The sequence below is a fragment of the Halictus rubicundus genome, chromosome 12 (assembly GCF_050948215.1).
Source record: "Halictus rubicundus isolate RS-2024b chromosome 12, iyHalRubi1_principal, whole genome shotgun sequence".
Lineage (NCBI taxonomy): Eukaryota > Metazoa > Arthropoda > Insecta > Hymenoptera > Halictidae > Halictus > Halictus rubicundus.
This window is the reverse complement of record NC_135160.1, coordinates 14,844,520-14,864,234: the sequence shown is the minus strand read 5'-3', so window position 1 is coordinate 14,864,234 and position 19,715 is coordinate 14,844,520. Positions and strand designations below refer to the sequence as shown.

General features: G+C 41.8%; 1 protein-coding gene across 3 annotated transcripts in view; it reads left to right on the top strand.

The window, feature by feature from the left end:
* LOC143359820 (cysteine-rich secretory protein 3) overlaps positions 1-19,508 on the top strand; it is a 122,120-nt gene extending 102,612 nt beyond the window's left edge. For all 3 annotated transcript variants that reach the window (XM_076798097.1, XM_076798096.1, XM_076798095.1), the window contains 5 exons: positions 1,046-1,182; positions 8,563-8,708; positions 9,485-9,691; positions 15,641-17,566; positions 17,732-19,508. In XM_076798097.1, coding sequence (XP_076654212.1) covers positions 1,046-1,182; positions 8,563-8,708; positions 9,485-9,691; positions 15,641-15,896 — 746 coding nt within the window. In that variant the 3' untranslated portion in view covers positions 15,897-17,566; positions 17,732-19,508. The remainder of the gene's footprint in view (positions 1-1,045; positions 1,183-8,562; positions 8,709-9,484; positions 9,692-15,640; positions 17,567-17,731) is intronic.
* Positions 19,509-19,715: the final 207 nt, after the last annotated feature.

The following is a 19,715-nucleotide window of genomic DNA, read 5'->3' as shown; positions in this document are numbered from 1 at the left end:
GTTTATCGATTACCTATATCTAGTTGGAAGTTTGCGAAAACAGTGACTTCTTTTTAACCTATTTTTCACGATTTTCGATAAATGAAAATTTTCTCTGTGACTTTCGATACGCAGTTGCTTTGAATGCATCGTTGAGCAATCGCTAACGATAATAAACTCGATGATGAAGTCGTGAGGAATCATTTTATATTAACTATTATTTTATATTTAGAAGCTTCAAATTGTAAAATGAGTACACGTTTAAAAAATTTTCAAATCTACGACAGATTTCATCGTAAAAAACAGTTTTCCGTTATTGTTAGAAACGTGTCTTCTCCCACTGAGCATATCGCGCATTAGAAAACCATGTTAGAAAAAAAATGAACCAAGTATGGACAGTCGACGCAGGAGCTTCAAACTTTCAAATGAATCCACGTTCAAAAAGAAACGTGGAATCTAATAAAGTATTTCGCTAAAAAAAGAAAAAAAAAGAAAAAAAAAAGAAGCGCCTGAGCGTCCCGAGGCCCTTCTCGCATCCAACAGTAGAATTTACATTCCTATTTGCTCGTCCACGCACGGGCGAAAAAGAGAACGGGGGAGGGAAAAAAAAAAAAAAAAAGAAAAAGAAAAGGACAAGACATTCGACTGGGAAATCTTGTAATGGGGCCAGTTGGAGCGTCCCGGGTTTTACGCATTCCCTTTCATTCGTGGCATCGAAAGAAACGAATCTCCGTGGCCCGAAACGCTTCCGCATACGAGATTAAGGAAAACACATTTTCCCGACGGCGCGGACGCGGCGTGCTCTCGGGCTACGGGATTCTCTCTGACTCTGTTCCCCCTTTTTGATCTTTGAGACGGTCGGGAGGGTAAAGGGTATGAAAATAGAATGTTATTGCCCGTTTGGACGTAGCGGCGCAGTCGATATTCTCGTTTAAAGCGGGCACTTGTCCCGGCAAGAAAGGGAAGAAAATGGAGCAACGCGTAGAGAGGAGAGAAGGCTTTTATTGACAACGAATATCGGTTATCGAGACGTTGTTCAGAGGGGAACGTTTGCCTCTGCTTTCAGCGCCGCGGCTCTACGGCGACAGGGTGCCTGTCAATCTAATCAGGACGAGCAGCAGCAAGGTCCGGCAGAAGATCGTCGATACCCACAATTACTTTCGCACTCAGGTCAAACCGCCCGCTGCTAACATGCTCACGATGGTAAGTGCTTAATGATCTTCCTTGTAGCTTAGTTACAAATACCGACGCGCAACGGTCATCCAATGGGGATGCAACGAGGCACTCGGCGACGAGCAAAATTCAACCAATCCAGTCATTTTCTCAGAAAATTATTATTCGTGCGTTTCACGACGCGTTCGCTTTTTATTCGAATTTCAATACAAAAATACACCTGTGCACGAGCACAGACACGCTTATCAGATTTCTGTTCGATACGTTGCGATTCGATCTATAAAGACAGAGTAATCGTCCGTGTATATAAACATAAAGTATTAAAGTGCCACCGAATATTGTGCGTTGGGAATTCATCGATAGAGAGTGCGATTTTAAAAAATCGAACCTGACCTTCCACAGGGGGTAAATAGTCTTCCGATCTGTTGGCGTGCTGTGAACGCGTCACGGGTTCATAACCCTGAAAGGCGAATGAAGCGGATCGGCCGTGCGCCGCGCCGCGCCGCGCCGCGCCGGTTGAACCTTTACTCGAGCCTCTTTCGCTTGCTTTCAAGTCCCATCGATTTTGCCGGATTCCTGAACGAAATCCCGCGACGCAGATACCGTCGGTAATTTTCGAGCACTCCTCCAGATGGAATCGTCCCCGTCGAATCCGGATTCTTTGGTCATCCTTTCTATGGAAATTACGTTCGACTGCATTTAACGTGATCGGTTTTCCGGGAAGATTTTTATTCCGTCGAATATACTTTGGCGAAAGGTTTTTCCAACAGGGTGGATCAATTTTTAGCGAATCTTCAACCCTTACGTTGGCAGCCAAACAAGTTGGTCATTTCGAAGCTGCGGTATTTAATATGCTGGTTGCCACGCGAATTTTCTGCATTTCTCTCATCTAGGGCAAGGGACCCAATCACCAAGTATAAAACTGTACCATCGTTGCGTTAAGTTTTCACTTTAATTATATATATAAAGTTTTTTTTATGTAAGTCCCCCCCCCCCCAGTATATTGCATTCGATTACTTCTTATCCCTCCGATATTAATCTGCAGAAGTATTCCCAATCTTCATTAACGACCTCGGTGTGTTTAGAACGACTCTGTGCAAAGAGCGCTATTAGTTGCACGATTTCCCGGAGCTCTTCGGCAAAAAGAGCCAAGCAGCCGGTGAGTTTTATCGCGAGAATGGAAATTACTTTCGGATCATGTTTATCCCAGTAAAACCGACATTAAACTTTACGCAGGAACTGCAGTTTACATAATTAGGACTCCGGAACTACTTTCTCTATAAACAATGTCGTTCTCCTTTCGATTTTATGGCTCAGTCTCGGTAATGCAATCGAAGCTTTGCTCAATATCTTCGATATCATCTGTTTCTGTTTTGAAACTTGGATTTTCCACATTTTCTCGCCAAAATCTACAGGATTGCGTAAAAAAAAAAAAAATAGTTAAAAATTTCTGGCTTCCCGAGGTAAAGTTATGCCTTTACTTAATTTTTCTTTTACTCGAATGGGTTAAGAGATTGAAAATCCTACTGAAATATTAATAGGCCTGATCAAAATTCTACGCCAAAAATTTTTTCGTTTAACTTTCTTTTGTTCAAATCGATGTAACTGACTAACAACGAGCAAGTTTCCACTGTTTCTTTTAGAACTGCAGAAGAATTCCGACTATGCCCCGTATTTTGACATACCAGTTTTTGTTCCTCTGTACGGCGCATGCGGTACTGTCCGCGTGTCCCTAGAGAGGCGCAGTCGCGTGCAACTCACTTATATCCGAAAGTTGTATCCTCTATTACAATATATCCATTACTCGAAGGGTGCGGGTGCGGGTGCGGGTGCGGGCGCGAGCACGATCGTATTACTCCCCGCCGAATTCGGATGGCTTCACACGTCTCGAAGATGGATCCTTCGCTTGTGTTACTTAATGTATAAAACCCTCGCATCGTGTTTCCATTCTTAGCTACGTGATCTAATACATCGCAACCACCGTACATCCCTCATCCAACTTCTATCACACACGTTCCGAATTCCGGCTCTCCATTTCCAGGTTCCATTCAACTAAATTTCCGAGTTCCTCCTTCCATATGCACCTCATTTCTTCAGCCATTTATCAGACGACATATGTACCATTTCGGAAGTGTGTATCTGTAGGAGATTTATCAACATTTTCTTCTTCGATTGTCTCTCTCCAATCGATTAATCTTGCCGATACGAATCTGTCTTGACGTTAACCAGGTTCGCAGGATGTCTCGGATAAACGAGATTCTCATAATATTACATAATTTTAGTATTTTTCTTCACAGTAATAAACACTATACCGTGTATTGTAGAATTCTTGAAAACGCGTAAAGAGTCATCTGTGTACAACATTCTGACACAGTATTTTATTATATACGATTTTGATTACTGCTAGAGATGACTGTATAAGAAACGTCGATTCCGAAAGGGCGAAGAAAGCGAGAAACCCGCAAGAATTGAAATGGGGATGTTCGCCGACGCGGAATTTCCAATTAAACCGCGCGAGAATGATGTTCTCGGGACAGTGGAGTTATCAAATAAAGGGTAAACTCGGTGGAACGCCGTATTTCCTTTGTATCCTTCCCGCGGTTCGTTAGCTGGTGCGACAAAAGCAGCTGCTGGTCGGTCGGTTTGTTTTTTCGGGTGACGAGCAGGGCCGTGCGGCTCGTTGCGTCGTCGAGAGGGGATTTGCCCGCAGAAGAGAAGAGAGCACACCGTCGTTAGGTGTTCCCGCGTTACAAATATTTTCACTCGCTCAAACGAGCAACGATCCGTTCGAAACCCGCTTAAACGCTATCCGATGGTTCCGCTCGGTGCTGGCCAGAACGATCCCGACTTAGAACCTGTCGTAGTTCGCTAAATGCGACAATAATCGTATTCCGCACGAGCCATTGGTATTCTTAATCGATTCACGCGTGCTTCTGGAACTGGAACTGGCTTTCCAATTCATTTATTTCACACTTGCCCTCTCGAACAATGCAATCGTCGAAGATTTTCCTCCATTTTCAATTCCAGCGGACACCCATCGTACATCGTCCACCCATTCTTTTTCTTTATTCTATTCACCCGTCGTCCGTCCTTCATTTTCGCAAATTAATGTGTCCCTCGCGAGTCAAATCGACACAATGGTAAAACATCGAGTGAAACGAAACGATAAATAATTAGCTGCAACGGTAAAAGGAATATTTGATTCTTGGGTCGTCATCCAACACGGTACATAATATGTATTGAAGCCGGCAACGCGAAAAACTTGTCTTGTTGCCGCGAGCGCGCGCGCACACAATCTGACTTTAATTCAAATTAAATGGCAAAAACGCGGGAGTTTGTTATCCGTAACAATGTTTTGCGGAATCTGGTCGTGGCAGCCAGCATTCCACGGATTCGATTCGAACTAACTGACGGATACGCACGAGGTCGTTATCGGTGAAACTACTGCGGGAAATTTATTCGACCCTCGTTACATGTGCAAAATTTCCTGACAGGATGAAATTCAAGTTGAATAGCAGTTTAACCCTTGCATCGATAATCGAAATGTTCTACAATGCTCGTTAAATTTAAATAGCTACTCTATTCGGAAAACTTTTGGTGCTTTTAGATCGCATATATGCATAAATGAATACATAACATGTAATGTACATATAGACTGCAGATCTCTCGATGTAAATTAAATTATTCTACCTCCGTTGCAACAAAATGGTTTGAAATCGAAATATATTCGTTCTTTTAATCGTGTTAATTGGTAGAAAATAATATAACGGTATAGTTGATAGTTCTAAGACTATAGGATCATGGACCGAACGGATAATTACCGAGCCAAGGTCTGACGCCGAAAAAACACCGTACCTCCTGTAGACCCGCTACAGGCTGGCCCGCTGTCCAGCGCTCACCGCAGTGCAGCGCAGCCCCGGCTGCCAGGATACCACTGCCACCGTTGCCACCACTGCCACCACTGCCTCCGCGAGCACCAGTTACATACGTACGATCAGGACGGGCAGGACACGTGGCAGCGAGATCACCACCGCTTGCAGTTCCGAGGTACGCCACGCCGGAGCCCGTATCACCCGGGAAGGGAATAACATGTCCGTCCGCGTCGCCGACGGATCATCCGTGGTCGTGGGCAGCGAGCTAGAGCTGGTTCTACCAGTCTGCCGCCTGAGAGGGTCTTCCGCCCGACCTGTCTCGTCATCCCCACACTCTCCCGAGACGTCCTACTGGAAGTCGACGCCCTTCGGGAGTTAGGAGCCACGCTCCTCCTTGAACCCTACGAGTGGAATTTTCACCCGTGGGAGGAAACGGACGATGCCCTGGATGCATCCGAAGGCCTCTCGGGGTGCACCGAGGAGCAGGAACCAGGTCTGGACTTCCTGGACGAGAAGCCGACCCCGGTTTGACACGCTACAGGCCGCACCACCAGCGACGATCCTGATGCCGCCCACGGAACCCGACCAACCTAGCCGTGGTGCTGTAACGTTCGCTTGGATCAGCTCCGGACCGGCTCCGGTTGTCGCCACCGCCTCCCGGTCCCAGCAGGCTGGATCTATCTCCTCCCCACCTGGTCGACGGTCGACGGTCGACGGGAGAGACTCCTGAAGTTGCGGTTCCGCGCGACGGGGCCACCTGCCGACGCGACGTGGCTGACGCCGCCGCACGGGAGTAGATTAAGTTAGTTATAAGATAGGTTAAGTTGTACGATCAAGTTACCTGACCGATAAGGCAGGCTAACTCGATTATACAGCTAAGACTAAGACTATTTATTAATTCGAACATTATAGAGATATAACACTCGAGTTACCCTAACTAGAGACCAAATACCAAGTGCAACGTAAATATAACTTGTTTAGCGGGTTCCTTTTACGAAAATGAAGATGCTTTAGTTCCAACAAATTGTTATACGATTGTCGAGAATTGTGGTTTACAACTCAACATGTAAGAATTTACGTTCTCACCGATCCGAGTTTCGTCTACAGTAATTTACTGCGTGGGAAAAGATAATCGAAGACTGTGATTATGCGATTAACTAGCAAATGTGTTCCATATTCTTTTAGGAATAAGAAACACGGTATAGAAATAACACAAAGGCTTTGACGATCGTCTAATATACGATAGAAAAATGTTATGAGAAGATACACCAACATTTTTGTACATTTGTCGAAATTTCTTGGTAAATCTACGTTGCTCGTTCACTAGACGAGTCTCTCGGTGTTAGACGCGTGGAAAAACTCTCAGCCCGAGACCAATTTTGATGAAACTTTACGAGATTGTACAGTATATGAAGCTACAACACGAAGGATTTTCATGAAAAGCATGAAATCAACCCTCAAGGGATTCGCACGGTCTCTATTTTCTGGACATAATTTTGGAACTGTACGACGAATGCACAGAAAAATGTATACGTTTCCGTAGAATAAGAAAATTCTTTTATTTGTACAACAAGACAAAAAACTTCGGAACTGTATTATAAACGCATAGAAAAATACATTTTTGTAGAATAAAATTCTTCTATCTGTGCGACACGATGAAGAGTTTCTTATGAATGGATTAAAATGTGAAGAATCTCACAAATTGTACAGTATAGAATTATTAACAGAAAAATAAAATAATTTTTTTTTTGTTCAACATTTTTTCAAAGAACGAAAAAGTACATAATACGACTGAAGAGCTGCATTGGAAATTGCTTAATTTCTAATTTCACTTTTAACGCAATTTCATATTTGAAAAAAGGAAATACAGTCACGTGTCGGGTACGCTATTTTCCAAAATATGTTCACGTTTGAAATTTTTCGAGAGCGAGAGCGAGTTGCGTCTTTCGAAGGTGCTCGTCTGAATATTTGGCGCCGGCATAATTTTCCCCTCCGCTTTTCGGGGTTACGAAATTTCGTGGCGAGAGTACGTCTCCACAGGGGATGAATTTAATGGATGGATTCTGGTCTGTGTGCACTCGGCGATACGTGAATACATTTTTATGAAGGCGTTTAAAATGCAACTTGCCGCCTTAGCTATCGAAGCGGGGTTAAATTTGTATTTTCTGGTGTACGACATTGCATAGATAACGTTCGTGTCAAAATATCACCTTCCGCTTCGTCGTCGTGGATAAAAATCTCCTTGAACTTGGAGAGGAAAAGCCAATGAAAAATTCGAAATACTGTCCTCGATCATCTTTCTAAGAGAGTTTAACGGCCACGATGCATGAAAATGATTTATGTCCACTATTTCTGTCGTATTATCGAAAATTGTATATCTCTTAATTGTTAATGGTTTATAAATAAAAACACGATCTTCTACAAGGTAAAAATAATTGCTTTCTCTCTAATTCTCTAATTCATCAACTTGCATTACATTTTTGAAACCGAATTTTGCATCTCCAGAAGTCAACCAGGAGAGCATTGTGAAATTATTCAAGTTGTACCTCTCCCTTTCTTTCTTCCTTTTGTTCCACGAACCCACTTATAGACGATCGTAACGATGAAAGTGGGATTGCCAGTAATTTTCGCGACGACAGTCAATGTCGACTTTAATGGAACTTCTGTTCGAAATTTCTGTCTAATACCACCTAAGTGGACTATTTCGCTGCAGAATTAGATTTCTCTACGGATTATTAATCGCACCGGTGTTTCGGTTAACACGTCCTCCTCGCGATACGATGTAATTATTTCAGCTAAACGACCTCCAGACAATTAGACTAATTGCATCCAGTTAAGAATCTGTTCCTCGCTACGGTGAATTCCAATTTCTTTTCGAATGCAGTTTAAATCATTTTTACTGACCGTTATACCGTGGAAATTGGGCAAATAAATTACAGCACTAAATTACAATAACAGTGCGAGGTTTTAATAATAGCACGGATACACGTACGTATCTTCGAGACTTTTATAGGAAATTAAAAATGAGTTGCATCTGCTATTGTTTTGTACTATAAATGAAGTGTGGTTATACGAGAATTTTAATTCGATGAGATGGATGCCGTACCGTTACGAATCGTAGGAAGTTATACATTTTTATGAGAGAAACGGAATAGCAACTGTATCGAGGTAGCATTATTCGAGAAAATTAAGTATACACACAATATACAATTCCGAGCGATCGAAGCTTTGAATGGCCAAAAAATTGATATGGCTGCATTCGTCGATAAATTATTCGCTGATAAATACAAGAGCTAAATACGTAAATATTTTTATGATAATTTTATTTGTTACTTTTTATGCTACATTCTGATTTATGCGAGTTCGCGTGAAATCGGAATTGTTTCAATTTCGTGGGTAATAAAAATTTTATCGTTTCTTTCTTCTTTTTTTTATGGACATTTCCGAACTTTCGACAAGCGACGATCGTATTCACGACTGTTACGGCATGCGATTACGATAAGTGACTGAACTAATTGTACATTAATTGTGGTTTCAGAAATGGCACTCTGGATTGGCCAGAGCAGCGCAGAGATGGGCCAATCAATGTCCCGGTTTGGTTCATGATAACGCGACAGGTCTATATTTAGATGGTTTTGGTAAGAGTGGACAGAACATCTTCATTACGACGGGACGAACACTCTGGTTAGTAATGACAAAATTGATTTATCATTTTGAAACTCGCAACGCATCGAATCTACATTAATCTTTTTTGCGTTAAAAACATGTTTAACATTCCTGTGGAAAAATTGCAAAACACATTTAGCAAAAAGTCACGTTAAAACCTGAAATATTGGATATATTAACTAAACGCACGATTAGATTTTATCTTTTAAACCACGCAGTTTCGATAAAAAATATCCGTGATATTTACAGAAATAGAGTTTTCACGCCTAAACTTTGTAGATTGTTTGCATTACGTCACAAATGTTTTCCCTGACAGCTATCCGTGGGTATTTTGTCAAAGTCGATATTTCTAAAGCCGGTTCTGTTAGGTATTTCCCCTGGCAAGTAGAAAAGGCTAGCATTGTTCGGACACGAAACTTCTCTTTGATCTAAAGTCAGAATTCTGGGCTATTGTTCTATTTCTGTGTAACGATAAGTTGCTCTCGCGTACGTTACTCTCTTCTGGGAGCCACCTGTTGATGTTCAATGAACAATTGTCGCGGATCTCACTTTCCTGTCTTCTTGTGGCGCAAACAATGTCGACGGAGCTATAAAAGCAACCGCGTTCCGTTCTTAATGCGTTCTATGCGGTTGGTTTCGTCTCTCGACCGATTATTTCGATATTGATCTTTCCGAACCGGATAAAACACGGACAAATTACACGAATTCTAGAAATTTTATCGAAAATTCGTCTCTCAATTCGTAACGCAAGTTTCATACGATCGGGTAATTCGACGAATTCGTTTAATTTCCAGGAACTTCCCCATCAGAATGTGGTTCATGGAGTACAAAGACTACAAGTACGGCGACGACGAGACGAATGATCTCCACGAGATCGGACATTATACACAAATAGTGTGGGCCTCGACGCATCTTGTCGGCTGCGGTGTTAGTCATTGCACCCGCGGAGAAGGTCCGCTTGGCAAGGACTACTACATATACGTCTGCAACTACGCACCGAGGTGAGCAAACCAGAAGAAAGAGACAATCCAGAGGCTCGGAAGATAAATCCATTCGGTTCTTCGGATATCTTTATTCGGATTTTCTATTGATTTATCAACAAAATTGAGGAGTGCGATCGGTCAAACATAAAATCTATGATGACTACAAGTAGTTACGGTTTATTTAAATTGTTCAAGTTAGAGTATGTTTAATGGAATAGAATTACCGCATACATTTCAACACGAAGCATCGTAAATGCAACAGACACGCGGAACATTGGCACGACGATCAACGCGTTGAATAACAACGTATAATAACGAGTCAGACCCGCGATGAAGATATCAAACAAAATCTACAATATACGAATATTGTGCCTCTATTTTAGAATAAAATAAAATTCCATTTCTTTCCGTGACCAATATCGAAGTATTCAAATAAATGTAGACATACGATACGTACGAATAAGCGTTGCTCTTCTGAGAAATTATTCAGGATAAAGAAGCTAATTAATGTGTCCGCAAAGAAAACCTTTATTTGAAGCGTTCATTTCAAACTTGCTATTAAACGTTAATTTACTATCGCCTCGTTTGCCCCGCATCGTTATATGTATATCGCCGTTTGTTTTCCCACCAGGGGAACTTCAGTTTATGACGGTTAAGCGAGATCTTCGACTGGAAGCAGCTCGCCGGGAGAATAACAATCGCGACGCGAGCTTTTATAAGATTACCTCGCTATTGAAAGATACAACGGTGAATGCTCAGCGTGCTTCGAACGACCGGAAGCGTTCGCGGGATCTGGTATTCCGTGCGAGCGCAGCTTTAATCCCGTGCTATGCAGTTTTCCCGTTCTTCGAAGTCAGAATGCTTTCCGGATTTTCGGTTTCGAATTCGCGGTCGTATATTCGAACGCCGCGGGCTTCTACACGGGGCGAGAATGCTAGATAACGGGAAATAATATCAATTCGATTATTCCTTTGTTCAACAAGTTTTCATTTTTTTTTCTTTTTTTTTCGAACCGAGTGTCAGCCGTTCAGAGGCCGAGCGAATATTTAGAGTTAGAAAAACAGGTACGTAGGTCGACAAAAACGCGTACAAAGTTGCAAAATATTTCGAAGCAGAATGATTAAAACATGGTTCGCTCAAAAAATACCGTATAGAAATCAATTCGATCCTAGAAATTGTAGGATATTCATGCTCTGGTTCGCATGTCTGATCATTGCACGGTATCTCTACTTACCGAACATATCGACGGTAGATAGCGTTATTTGTTTCGTATCGATTTCGTTGTCGTTTAACCATCAATCTGTGAAATTGTTTTGAAAAGCAGATAGCGGCACAGCACGGTCAACGTTGATAAATGGAAATATGAATAATACGTAACAAATGGACACGTTATTCGAGCGATGATTCCATCGCAATCAAACACAGTTTGATTAATAGCGAACATTACGTTTTCCAGAAAATAAAGAGAAAATAATATTTTATAAATAAATCTCGACCGATCGATCGGTATCCATGTATCAGGGTTGAACAGTAAAGAATATTCTAACTAAAGTCTCACGATAAATGTGTATCTGTAATTCGATCGGAACAAGTTCGCTATCGGTAGAAGACATCTTTTTGAGCTCGACTGTACGCTCGGTTTTATTAGAACGTTTACATTTGTTAACATCCTTCTGACCAGAATCACGCGTGCACTCGATCTTAAGAAAGCCTATTACCTGCTTGATAGGGACCATTCGTTTCCACTGGTGTCGAGCGATAAAAAAGTTGAGCAATTACCTTAACATACGTTGCAATGATAAAGGGTATAATGTAACAGCGAACCGTGAAAAGACCACTTGTCAGGGAAGAAGGAGATTGCGCAAAGCGGGCCAGTAAACCAAGCGCGATACAATGTAGGGCGGTAATAATATACTCGCCTATGAGTTGGAGCACCTTGTCCGCGTTCCCTTCGATGCTACCACGTACACGTAGTACGTAGTACGTACCATGCTACCGTGCACTCTCATTTCGGAATTTCTGTTATTCCAGAAATTACCAGTTTTCGTGGTTTAGTTATTTCAGACACATCTAGACCCCGGCCTTGCTGTTTTTATTTTGTTTACGGGCACCGCGATCGCTCGTTTAATTTGGCCGACTTTCAACTTGAACGCAACGAACGTCTTCAAATTTTAGACGCGGTCGAAATTATGGATAACGGTCAAACAGCATGCAAGAGCAGAGTAGCTAAATATGGAGTCGCAACGAATACAGGTTAAGAGAGTAAACTTGCATTTCTAACATACACATGTTTTATCAGTAAGCTAAAAGCAAACAATTTTTCTTCTATTTAATTGCGTATTTTATTAAATTTCATACAAGCTGATTTCTGAGAGAGTCAAAAGGAAATCCAGGAATGTCGAGACGTCGTCTTTTGACTATTACAATGTAACGATTTCGGAGAAACCTAGTATAGTGTGTGTGTGTGTGTGTGTGTGTGTGTGTCATGAGTAGAAATGACGATCGGCACGAGACCAGAGTGGGGAAGACGCGAGTTGCACGTCCGCAATCCCATTTTTACCATAATTGCATAAAATCCGCAGTCTAGTTCTGAACAAAAGGGTTAAACAGAAAAGTTCCGAAAAGTTCTAGAACTTGTTCGATCCCTGTACAATCGTGTAAATTCGCGAATGTAGTAAAAGCTTCGTTTCGGACTTGTACGCTATCTTCTAGCGAACATAATACCTCGCAATCAGAACAATGTGTCTCGTTACAAGGACAACAAAAGCTGAGTCATTCGTAACTATTCGTCTCAGCGCAACTTGTCTCGAATTCCCGACTAACAACCCCGTATTTATCTATTTCCGTTCGTTCTCGGCCGGGGCAATCTTGGCCTGATCTTCGAGACAATTAAGCTGGATCGGGTCCGCGATTCGGTCGAGGAAACGGTCGGCCGACTTTTGCCGATCCCTCGACGTTCCACGAGGCTACGAGGGCCGATGAAAACCTGAAAACCTGTCAGTTTCCTTGCTTGCGACGGTATCGGAGAAAATTTAACAAACGTTCAATTCTCTATCTGTTAAGCCAATTTCCAAACGGAGCCGCGGCTACAATTAATTTACATTTAGAGCATTTCCGGTGGACTCCGCTGTTCCGGCCGCAATCATCGTACGGTGTTTCGAATTCAAATGGCCGGTCCCCGGCGCTGCGGTTGTGTTTGCCAAATTAATTACGAGATCGCGCTCGCCATCGCGTGAACGAACAAAACAAAAAAAAAAAAAAAAGGTATTAACGCCGCCATGTGACGCGATTTATTTATTATTCGCGGAGGAGGAATTGTGAAAGAGTTTTCAAGTAGCTGTCTAATACGAAAACTGCTATTTTTCATTTTGATAAGGCAAGCCTCTTGACGTATACGGTTTCTATGAAAACCATTTCCATACTAACAGCAGTTCTCGTTGCTTGAAGCTGTAGGCAACTTTTTAATCGGAAAACTTCTTAATCAAGGTACAATTAAATCATCGATGCGCGGCCTGCCTTGGTTAAAGTAATACAAGTTCGTGGTTGGTTTCTTATTGGAAAAACGGGAAACAGAATTTACATTGCAAAACGATGACTCGTAGAACCGTATTTTATGGATCAGAGTAGTTTAAAATTTAAAGAATTTTTGAAAATCTTCTTGCAAAATTGCCAACGCTACCAACAGTTACCTCTTTGTTCACGAAATGGATCCCATTGGAAAGCTCCGATCGTGCGTTTCCCATTTATTCTTTTAATACGGAATAATGAAGGTGATAAATGTGGAAAGATACAAACAGAGAAAATGAACTGCGATAAAGTGGCGGAACAAGCCGCCTGGCTGGAGGTATCGGGTCGAGGACGATGGATCTTCCCGAATGGATATAATACTCGATCCGGAGGTGGACGACTACTGCTCCCATAAAATCGCATAGACGCCGCCATGAATCGCGGAACTCGTACGTCAAATACGTATTTCGTGGGGAATTTTCAAGCGTTACGCGACCTTCCGTGTACTTTTCGGGTCAATGTTGATATATCGCGGGCCTTAATCGCAGGGGGGAGTTCGCCAAGTTTACAGAAGTTCTTAGGAGATAAAAATAGAAGACCCGAAATGTCTTTACACTTTTCGACTTGTTCGATAACATCCCTCCGCGGTATTATCATTCGTTTATCCTGACATTATTCTCCCGGGAATATTCTGATACTTTATCGAGCGAATTTTCGGCTTGTTCCGACCGCGTGCGAATATATTGTACATGTCGGAATAACTTCTTTACAAATCGACCAAACGACTTTGGTTTTTCTGTCAAGTTGGAAGAACCAGTTTCCCGGATGACGCGTAATGAAAATTTTGGAAAAATTGCGTTTAAGTTCTTTCTGTGGTTACCCGATTGGTCGCGTGACATTGTGTCACATACCCGACGGAGAGGAAACGCGTCACCTGACCAGACCGTGGACGAAGCGTGGGGATGCTTGCCTTGCCCTCGGAATGGGGGAATGGCGTCGTGGAAGGAGTAAGATAGAGTAGGAGACGAGTCTTAATCGAGTTGCTCTTTGTCGTTTGCCCCACCAAGGAAAGTTTGCATCCACGCATTTCTCTTTAGCGGCTCGATCGATCGGGGAATCGGCAGACAGAAGAAGCACGCCACCTCTGGAGCAAGGAAGTACGGGCCGCAGGCTTTACGTAGCATGTGCGACCGCTTAGCCCGTATTTCGCCAAAGCCGAAAATATACGTATGACTCGGGACGTGACCTTCCCGCATTCCTTCCAAGTGATTTCTTTTTAGCTGCCAATAATATAAGCTCGAGAAGATCGTGGCAGCTAGCGGAGGCTGTATCGAGTAATTCCATTCTTTGTATCATTCGCTACTTTTGCACAAACTGGCGAAAGAACGTATTGACGTTTTCCTGGAATTTCAACTGTTTTCCGTTATCCGATGAGTCTTCCGGATTTACCTCGACGACCCTGTATTTTTCCGGGCGTGATACCGCCGGGAAAAAAAGACGGACGAAGAGAGTTTAAATTACGCGGCCGGCCACCTTCTTCTCTTTCCGGCGAGTCGAGTGTCGTCATAAATTTGTTTCTCCGCCGCAATTTTCCGGATTATGCTTTTCCTGCGGCCCTCCAGCCCTCCAGCCCTCCAGCCCTCCAGCTCGGCCACGAGCGAATCCCGTGATTCGTGTAACAAACTTTTCGATTGCAGCGATCCGCTTGTATACGCATCTCCGTCGGCCGCGGGGAGGAACTTTTCAGGCGAGTGTACACCAGACCGGAGGCAGCAATAATCGCGTCGTTGCTTCGAATCAACGGCTCGATCCGTTGTCGTCGGATTATTCGAGGACTCGAGTCTTCCGCCAGTCATTAGTTTTTTCTTGCACCGGTGATGCAGGTTGGATCGGTCGTTGCCCAATACCGCGCAAAAGTCTTCGGTCGCCACATGCAATTTCTTTCATACCTGAATAAATTTCTGTCGACGATGCATACTTGTTACGTTACCATGCTGCAGATTCCAATACTTGATTGTGCCATACAAGATCTATAAAAAACACATGTTTACCCGTATTTATTGGAAAATGTAGGGAAGAAGTTAAATTCAGCTGGCCACCTCGCAGTTCCGATTGAAATATTACTGAATATTTTTCTGATTTTTTGCACAGAGCACGGGAAAAAAGTCAACAGTTAGTCAACGGTTAAAAGAGATTATGCTTTACAAATAAGCATAATTAACTATAGGCAGAGTAATTGGGTCCCTTACCCTATTCGAGTCACTTGCATTTATCTTTCCGCCACATTGCGAGTTTGACACGAAACGCACGAATAAAGTTGTAAAACTAACGAACGGCGAGGGTGGGAACGCAGGAGCACTCGGGTAAAGTTGCCGACTAATTAAGAGAAGGTGCTAAATAGTAAACGTGCGAGGGTGTGCAGCGCTTTCAGACCACTGAATCGTAAACGAATTTTTGCAGCGGCAATTACCAGGGTCGCTTGGGTCATCCGTACGTGGCCGGAAAGCCGTGCAGCATGTGCAAGGACCATTGCTCACGCAACAAGCTCTGCACGAACGCTTGCTACTATAACGATCTATGGTCGAACTGCGCCGAACTGGCCAGGACGTTTCGTACCTGGGTCTGTGATACCAAAACGAAAGAGGGGGAGGAACGGCGGAAGTTCTGTGGCGCCACCTGCAACTGCAACGACAAGATCTACTACCATCACGGGTAGTGAACGACCATCGGTGTCGACAGTTCCGCCGTTTCTTCGTTGATCTATCAGCAACTACGTGGGATCTGCGGCTGCACACGACAGACCATCAACGTGTCTACAAGGTACGAAATCATTTTTAAAGATTACATCGCGCCAGACACGGTGGAAAGAAACTTCTTGGTTCTCGCCGATCGTTGTCCGATCGTAACACGCATCTCGTAGGTCCATCGATGGACAAAGGGAAATCCGTTCTCCGAGCACCGTTACAAGGCCACCACGTTCTCATAGTCGACATTGGTTTTGCATATTCAGTTTTTGATCAACCCTTCAAGAATAATGTCTGATTACTGCTTTCTTTCTTGGCGATCGAATTTGTTGGTGGTTTGGACTTTTTTATATTCTTCATAACCTCCAAACTCTACACATATAGTAAATAACGAAGCACGAAAGAATATCGACCAAGTTTTAACGCGAAGAGTTCACCGATGAAAAAGTTATGCGTGTTTAAAGTTGAGCGCTTTTAAGCGGTTTTGCCAGGTAGCACGTGGTTATGTCGCGAACGTAGATTTACATGCGTGGTCGGTAGACCCGCCATCTCCGTCCCCCTCCCCCCCACCAACCTAATCCCAACCAACATGGACTATACCTTTTCTTTGAGATCCCGTGTATGATTCTCTATATCTTAATTACTGTTCGATCACAGCTTATCTCAGAACCGGTCAAAAACGCTTAAAAGCGGTCAACTTTAAACACGCATAACCTTTAAACCAGTGAATTTCTAACATTAAAACTTGGATCTTTGACGTTTTCTCGACAAGATCTACAGGATTAAATAAAAAAAAGCTCAAAATTTCTGGGTTGCCAAGGTGAAGTTAAGCCATTTGGATAGATACATTCTTGTTGGTTTTATAAAGTACTGAAAGATATTGACTTTTAGTGAATAAGTCGTAGAACCGGTCAATTATTAGTGTTTATTTATTGACGAAGGTTAACATTTTCGCACACCGGTTGACCGGTTGTGATGGGTTTGGTATTAACAGCGAGGTTCAAAAAAAAAAAAAAAAGAAAAAAAAACATCAGAATTTTCTAAGCATCGCTGTATGAAGATACGAATTCACGTAAATGCTCACTGTGCGATTGTGGTCGACCAAGTGGCTGGAAGACGATTTCCCTTTGCTCAATAATCGTTCTCGGCAACGTCGCCCCGGAAATTGATTCTATTTTTTGCGAGCATTCTCGTGGTTCGCCTTTCGACCCCTGTTCTCGGTGGTTGGAAAGAGAAGCAGCGGTCGCAAACGGCGCGACGGCGGCGAACCGCGGGAGGTGAACGCCTCCAAGGAGCTCGGGAAAATGTAACGAAGCCTCGCTTCGAGAATATGGGGTGAATCCTTTTGATATTTCTAAACGATAAGGGTGTCTATGTAAATGTGCATGCAGTGTGTACATACATATAAGTGAGAGAAGGTATGTAGACGGAATGTTTCTGGGTGCTGTATTCATCACCGTTTCATTCTGGACGCTCTCGAACCGTCAATAAACATTACCGAACAGTTTTCATCTCTACCAAAATTCCACACATGGCTAAATACAGTCGGCTTTCTTATAACACGATTTATTCGTTCCGTATTGCACCGAATCTGTGTTAAACGAAACGCGTAGAAATATTTCAAATCGTCAGATTGTATTTCGTGATATATTAACCGGTTAGCTGTTGCGACCTCTTTGACAAATGTGTACCCAAGTTGCGTCGCACAAATTAACCGCTGTTTGAATTATAGCTGTTTTCACGAGTATACTCGTCATGACACAAAATATTGCCATTTCTTCGTGACGAGTATACTCGTCAAACACAGTTGACTGGTTAAAACTGTGTTTTCGAGCATTGTGTTCTATCAAAACCGTGTTAAAGGAAACGCAGAAATAATGCAAATAGCAGGATCGTGTTTCCTGTTTTTGAGTATCGTGTTCTCTATCGAAACCGTATTTAACCAAATCAAAAAGTAATACGAATAAAGGAAATGGATTTTATGTTATATCGAAACCGTGTTCCCAGAATGCCTCGCTATGTCGAAATCCTTGTGTGTCGAGTGAAACTTGAAAATGAAATAAAGCCAAAGAATTTATATGTATTTTTATTAATTTTAACATATTATGTAACGTCGATTATTTCATAATTTTATTAACGTCTACGATCCATGGCTAAGGATTTTTTCAATAAATCCTTCAACAGCTGTAGCAATTTTAAACATGAACCGATAACTCTCCACCAGTAACTTAAATCGAATAATTTCATTTGAGATTATCATGTGGAAGGAGATTTTAAAGCTTCCCTTTGGTGATGCGACGTGCTATAAGATGGTTGACTGTACTCCATTTGTCAAATCTAAAAGTATGGGTTGAATTCTTGATTCACACTACAATTGTACAAATTCAGATTTCTGGTCATTTCTACTTCCTCTATAATTTTGTCTATTTTATGAAATTGAAAAATTTCGTTTCCATTTAGTTTTAGAATTATATTGTACTTTTTTAATGCGATCGAATCTGCTTCACAGTTTCTGATTGTTATCTCTTATGTGATATTTGTATATACTTTCTGTTTGAAATGAAGAATATTTTTAATATAGATTCTTTACGTATATGGGGTGATTACAGTATATAGTATATACTGTAAAGGTTTTCTTTTGTTTTTTTCTTAAGGCAAATGATCAATGAACGAACATAAAAATTTTATTGGCGGTATCGTGTGTTGCCTAAACCTGGGACTAAAATGTATAAACGTAAGAGGAAGCTCTATCTAAAACGTGTTTAGAGATGTAAGTTCTACAATAGTCAGTGTATGCACAAAAATCGCGACGCTGAACGATCTTCCGGCGATGTCACCCCGAGACTATTTGAGTGCATACGAATGCATGTGCATTGAATACGGACGCAGGAAATGATTCTCTTTTCTATGACAAAAAATCATTTAATGAATTGTAAACGAACGAGGAACATAAATACACGCGAAACTTGTTACATATCTGAACAGAGCGTTACTCGAAAATATAAATTTTAACGTTGACAATGCTATAATAAATTACAATTCTTAATCTTAACATTATCATTCTTCCCGACAACCAAAAATAATTTTATATTAGCATTGTATCGTGTCGTTATTGTTTTATAAAATTTTATCAATTTGCGAGTATACTAACATTAAAAGGACTATATAATTTTTGTTAATTCCTGTTGAATAATTTATACTAGTTTACCTGCCTAAAGTAGTTCACAATTTATAGAAGTGTACTTCAAATAAGTTTACGTAAAATCAAAACACTTCTATAGAAATTAGATAATTTAATATTCGTTATGAAACAAATTAATATAGAAATTAAATTTTATTTTCAGTACAATTTTAGTTACATCACAGAAGTATCGATTACGCATAATTGTTTATGAGAAATGAGATTGTTCATTATTAATTAAAAATTTTCATTATAGTTTGTACACAATATCAACTGTTAATGAGCGAACCAGCAACGAGAACAATAATTCGAGAAAATGGTCAGTGCATTCGTAAGTGCTCGTCAAGATCGAGTAAATAGAGTTTACCCACCGAACGAAATATTGTTTGTAACGTCGTCTAGCGTGAAGCCGTAATTAATATATCGTCGAATCCCGGAAATGTATTCTGTATCCTCGTAGATATCATTTATTATTCGGCGCGTTCCAGAGGTAATATTTTTCATCGCATTTTATGGTGTTTCGACTCGTAATCGTAACTCTGGTGTGTGTACAAATGTGACGACACGAATCAGAGGCCGGTGCAAAAGTATGAGTGGAATATGTAAGTAG